The sequence below is a fragment of the Quercus robur genome, chromosome 4 (genome assembly GCF_932294415.1).
Source record: "Quercus robur chromosome 4, dhQueRobu3.1, whole genome shotgun sequence".
Classification (NCBI taxonomy): Eukaryota; Viridiplantae; Streptophyta; class Magnoliopsida; order Fagales; family Fagaceae; genus Quercus; species Quercus robur.
The window spans coordinates 15,746,021-15,751,674 of record NC_065537.1 but is presented as its reverse complement, the minus strand read 5'-3'; the positions used below and the strand labels follow the sequence as shown (position 1 = coordinate 15,751,674).

Sequence of the window (5,654 nt, the reverse complement as noted above, 5' to 3'; positions counted from 1 at the left end):
AGAAGTGAAACTTTTGTTTTATATATATATTTTTTATTTTTTGAGTATTGGAAGTGAAACTTTTTTTTTGATGGGATTGGAAGTGAAACTTTGTTCAATAGTCAGTGGACTAAATTAGTAATTTACAAACCAAAACCCTCCTATACGTATGTCATTCGTTGAGGACGAATGTGGAATTTCAAATGCCAGCTACCTCAGAAAAAGCTGGTAGCCGTTATACTCGCTGGCACGGTTTTTTATTTAATCCACCGACTAGGGGCATTCCTGGAAATATAATTTCCAATTCGACCGTTACGAAATTCAAAAACAAAATCCACTTGACCGTTTGAAAAACCTTGCATTCCACACTGTTTCTCCTCTGTCAAAACTCTCTCTCACTCTGTCAAAACTCTCACTCTCTCTCTCTCTCTCTATACAAATTAATGGCTGATCAGAGCACAAACCCATCAATCATGGAATCAAAATCACGACACCCACTTCACCAAATCGCAGAAACACCAACCCACAAGCTTCTTCTCAAGCAATGGCTCAAGGAAGAGGAACTAATCCTTGGAAGAATCACCCTCAAAGAAACCCAAATCGACTCGGTCCGAAAAGAAATCACAATGCTATACATCTTCTTCTTCCTCTTCCACTCCATATCTCTAGTCCTCCTCTTCAATGCCTCCTCCTCTAATGACCCACTTGGATACAACAAGCTAGCCTGCCACAGATCATGGATCCCATCACTCTGTTCGATTCTGTTTTCTCTCGGAATCATCTGGGCTGTGCGGTACAAGACCGATGTGGAGGTCCACTTGGAGAAGCTATTAGAGAGGGAAAAAGAGGATGGGAAGCTGTTGGCTAAGTGTGCTGAAGAACTGAAGAAGAAGGGGCTTGAATTCGACTTGTTGAAGGAGGTCGATGCGCTTCGAAGGGCAAAGAGTTTGCGAGTCGAGGCCAAGGAGGTCAGGAAATGGTCTGCAAGGGATTTTGTCACCTTGTTCTTCTTCACAATGTCTTGCTTTGTTCTTGCAATCACAAGGGTTATCTTGTGTAATTAGGCCTTTTTTATCTGTAAAGGGGCATTTGTGGGGGTTTGGATTGGATAATAGGATCTTGGCAATTTAAGTGGGTAATTTTGGGATAGGATTGGATTTTTTTGAGTTCATTAATTTGTTTTTTTTTTTTTTTTTTTTTTTGGTTGCTAATTTTATATGGGGGCAGAAGACTTGGTTTTGTCATCAAATTGTCAGAATTTAGGTGTTGGGATGACAAGTCAGTGCAGAACGTTCTGTTCTGCTTTTGGTGATATTGGAATTTGGAAACATATGGCAAACTCATGGAATAAATATTGATTTTACTTTATGTTATTATAAGTATTAAAATTTGAATTTTCTTTTTCTTTAAGAACTGTACCTTGGATTTCCTCAATTAAATTCAAAAATATAATTTAATTGTCATATTTGAATAATTTATGTTTTATAAAATTAAGCAATCAAGTTTCTTAAGGGGGACATTAGAAAACTTGGTATTCTAGCCTTTTGATGACATCATTTACCAAATATTTAGGGCAATGATTCCTTAAATTGGCAATCCCTTGTTGTGGGATATGCTGTTGCAACTCCCTCTTTCAGGTGTAAGTAATTTTTTTTTTTTTTTTTTTTTGAGAAACAAGGTGTAAGTAATTTAGTTAGTGGAAGTGTGGAACATTGTAAACTTGGTAATATAGCCTTCTTATCAAATCATTATGGAGATGGAATGTAAAGGAAGCACATTAAGCATAGAAAACTTGCAAAGAGCATCTTCTGTTGGTATTTTCTTTGAATTTCATTATATTATGACGAGAAATGTTTTGACCATAATGTTTTTATAACAAATTCTAAGTAGCAGATTGTTATTAGTTATAATTTAGACTCATCATTGAAATTACACTTTGCCCAATAACAATCTGCAACCTAGGATTTTTTGTGAAAATGTTGTAGATGTATTATTTAAAATCCTTCAAAGATATTCATACTTTTATACTTCAAAAATTAATTATAATTTTTAATGTTTTTAACATGCTTTATTATTTTATTTTTATTAACTTTCTTATTTAATTTGTAAAAATATGCTTAAATCATTTAATTTCCCCCACATATATATATATTAGTCAATTTTGCTAATTTAATAAATCTAATATCTATAATTTTGTTTTAATTAATTACTAAAGTAATTATAATATCGTCGTAGTTTGATCTTAAAAACTTTAAACCTCTCCATTTATTGGTTCTTTTAATGGTTCAGTCTGAAAACCATATTAAAAAGAAATCAGTAACAAGTCTCGAGCCTAACTTTATTTCTAGTTTTTGCTTATACTCGAAATCCACAACCTTAATTCCTACTATCAACCATTATGACCATGGGCCCAATTACTAAACCTAACAAATTTAAGATAATCTTACACGCCAAATACCCAATTTGAATGTGTATGTTATAAACATATGTTAATTTGATTTATTTAGTTAGTTTTATTAGATATTATTACATATGTAATAATTAAATTGGTCATTGGTTTAATATATTTTGAATTTATAACTAATATACCTTATATATATGTATGTATATTTATAATTTTTTAATAATTTTATTAGATTTTTATATATCTTACTATATATGATACGATACAATTCACGTTTTGATAACTATGCATATACCAAGTGAAAATATGCCCAAGGTATTTTACTGTCTTTTTATGGGTTTTCGGTTTTTAAGACCCATTTTTCTTTGTCATGGCCCATTAACTAAAGATAATTTTTTTTTTTTAGAAACACACACACACACAAGGGAGAGGGAAAGAGGTTCTAACACAAAGACACACCACAACTTCATTCAAAAGCCATGGTAACTTTTAAGGGAATGTGAGACAAGTTATACTACACACAACACACTTTCTTAAGCAATGTGGGACAATAACTCATTTTTTTTTTTTTTTTGAGAAACAAACACACACACACACACACACACACACAAACATAAGGGAAAGGGAAAAGAGTTCTAACACAAAGGCACACCACAACTCTACTAAAAAAAAAAAAATTTTTTTTTAATGCACTGTAGTGCACATCTATCTATAGATGTGCACTGTAGCACTCATCTAAAAAAAAAAAAAATTTTTTAATCCCACTACCGATTAAAATAATAAAACTCAACTTATTTTTTTCATTCTTTTATTCCATTTCTTCACCGCACATTAGAGCACACATCTCCCTCATCAAACACTCATCTCCCTCATTCATCTCTCTCACTCCATTAAGCACTCATCATCGTCGTCGTCCCAGCCCAGCCCACGCCGTCACAAGCTCTCATCTCCCTCATTCATCTCTCTCACTCCATCAAGCACTCATCACCGTCGCCGTCCCAGCCCAGCCCACACCGTCACAAGCTCTCATCTCCCTCACTCATCTCTCTCACTCCATCAAGCACTCATCACCGTCGCCGTCCCAGCCCGGCCCGGCCCACGCCGTCGCAAGCTCTCATCTCTCTCACTCATCAAGCTCTCCATGTCGTCGCCGTCCCAACCCAGCCCACGCCGTCGCAAGCTCTTATCTCTCTCACTCATCAAGCTCTCGTCTCCAATTTGTGCTGGGTTTGTCTCCGGTTGGTGATTTTGTTTGGTCTGGATTGAGGATTTGGGTTTTTTTTTTTTTTTTTTTTTTTCTTTGCTGTGGACTGCTGCTAGTGGTGGTGGTGGAGGATGTTTGTGCTGTGTGGTGGTGGTGGTGGAGGATGTTTGTGCTATGTGGTGGTGGTGGTGGTGATATATTATTTTATTGGAGTAGAAATATTATTATTTTATTGTAGTAGAAATATTATTTTATTGTGATGAATATATTATTTTATTGTATTGAAAGCTAAAATAGATTCACTGCTGCAGCATGTGTATAGGTAAAATAAATAAAATAACTTTTGGTGGAGCTAAATTGCTGAAAATTTAGCTCTACTACTGTGGATGCTCTAACTCTTAATGGAGAGAAAATATTTAGGCTTCACCAATTTTTTTTCCTTTTCTCCCTCCAACCAAACATCCACAAAATTTGTTTCCTCACCCATTTTCTCTCAAATTTTTTTTTTTTTTCTATCTTTCCTAAAATTCACCCAACAAAGAGGACTCTTAACCCAAAAAAAAAAAAAAGAAAAAAGAAGAAGAAGAAGTTAGTAGCGTTTCTAATTTCTATTCCAATCTCAACGGTTACCTTGTCCTGCTTTTGACTCAAACACGCTTCCTTATTTCCTCATTCGCAGAAATTTCCTTCTACTTTTCCTTATTTCCTCGTAAAGATCTCAGAACTCAGAAATCCGAATATTTAAATCTGGACCCACCACACACGCTCACACCGGACCCACATAAATCCAACGGTGATTAACGCTTACTCGCTTCATTCCAAAAGATCAACACCGTCCATTCATTCCTCTGTATATCTTACCCCCCTAATCAAACCCAAATCCAGAATTCAACAAATCCCTCTCTCTCTCTCTCTCTCTGAAAAAGCAAAACCCTAGAATTCGAAATCCGATTCCCAAATTTTCAGCCATGGGAAACACAGAGAAGCTTTTGAACCAGATCATGGAGCTGAAATTCACATCCAAATCGCTCCAACGCCAGGCCAAGAAATGCGAAAAGGAGGAGAAATCCGAGAAGTTGAAGATCAAGAAAGCCATGGAGAAAGGCAACATCGACGGAGCTCGAATCTACGCCGAGAACGCAATCCGGAAACGCACCGAGCAGATGAACTATCTCCGCCTCGCCTCTCGCCTCGACGCCGTCGTGGCTCGTCTCGACACGCAGGCGAAGATGTCCACGATCAACAAGTCCATGGGGAACATCGTGAAGTCCCTCGAGTCCTCGCTCGCCACCGGGAATCTCCAGAAGATGTCCGAGACTATGGACTCATTCGAGAAGCAGTTTGTGAACATGGAGGTCCAGGCCGAGTTCATGGAGAGCGCGATGGCCGGTTCCACCTCGCTGTCGACGCCCGAAGGGGAGGTGAATAGCTTGATGCAACAGGTTGCGGACGATTACGGCCTCGAGGTCTCCGTCGGGCTGCCTCAGCCGGCGGCGCATGCCGTGCCGACGAAGGAGTCCACGTCGGAGAAGGTCGATGAGGATGATCTGTCGAGGCGGCTCGCCGAGCTTAAGGCCAGAGGGTAATAATGGTTTGTTGGGTCTTGATGAGAAATTGGTGATACTTACTATTATTATTATTATTATTATTATGTGCGAACGTGATATGTGTATGATTAGTTACTGAGGAATGTTAAATATGTTGAATCTTAATTTTTATATTCTGTAAATTTTACTCAATTCGGATTCCAGTTATCTTGGTTATGTGTGTGTGTTTGTGATGAAATTTGCATTTGATGAAAATTGATGATATGGGTGTTGTAGATGACTGACTGGTTGTTATGTGAGACTGTGATGTGTGTATAATCAGTTTCTGAGGATTGTCAATTATGGTTGACGGTTCTTGTTTTATTCTGTAAATTTAGCTGAATTGGGATTCTGGCTATTGTTATTGCCTTAAAAATGGTATTTGAGTTTGCTTATTGTGGTGGAAGAATGTGTTGCTTGTGTAGATTGAGTGAATTGGGTGTCTGGGTTTTTTGTGTGTGCAGGAAGTTTGGTGTGGGAG

General features: G+C 37.4%; 2 protein-coding genes across 2 annotated transcripts; both read left to right on the top strand.

Annotated features, from left to right (window-relative positions):
• The first annotated feature begins 336 nt into the window (after positions 1-336).
• On the top strand, positions 337-1,352 carry LOC126720678 (uncharacterized). The gene has a single exon (XM_050423426.1). It carries the CDS (start codon positions 423-425, stop codon positions 1,041-1,043), a length of 621 nt encoding a protein of 206 aa, XP_050279383.1. The 5' UTR covers positions 337-422; the 3' UTR covers positions 1,044-1,352.
• A 2,962-nt stretch (positions 1,353-4,314) lies between these two features.
• LOC126720677 (ESCRT-related protein CHMP1B) lies at positions 4,315-5,337 on the top strand. The gene has a single exon (XM_050423425.1). It carries the CDS (start codon positions 4,556-4,558, stop codon positions 5,171-5,173), a length of 618 nt encoding a protein of 205 aa, XP_050279382.1. The 5' UTR covers positions 4,315-4,555; the 3' UTR covers positions 5,174-5,337.
• Positions 5,338-5,654: the final 317 nt, after the last annotated feature.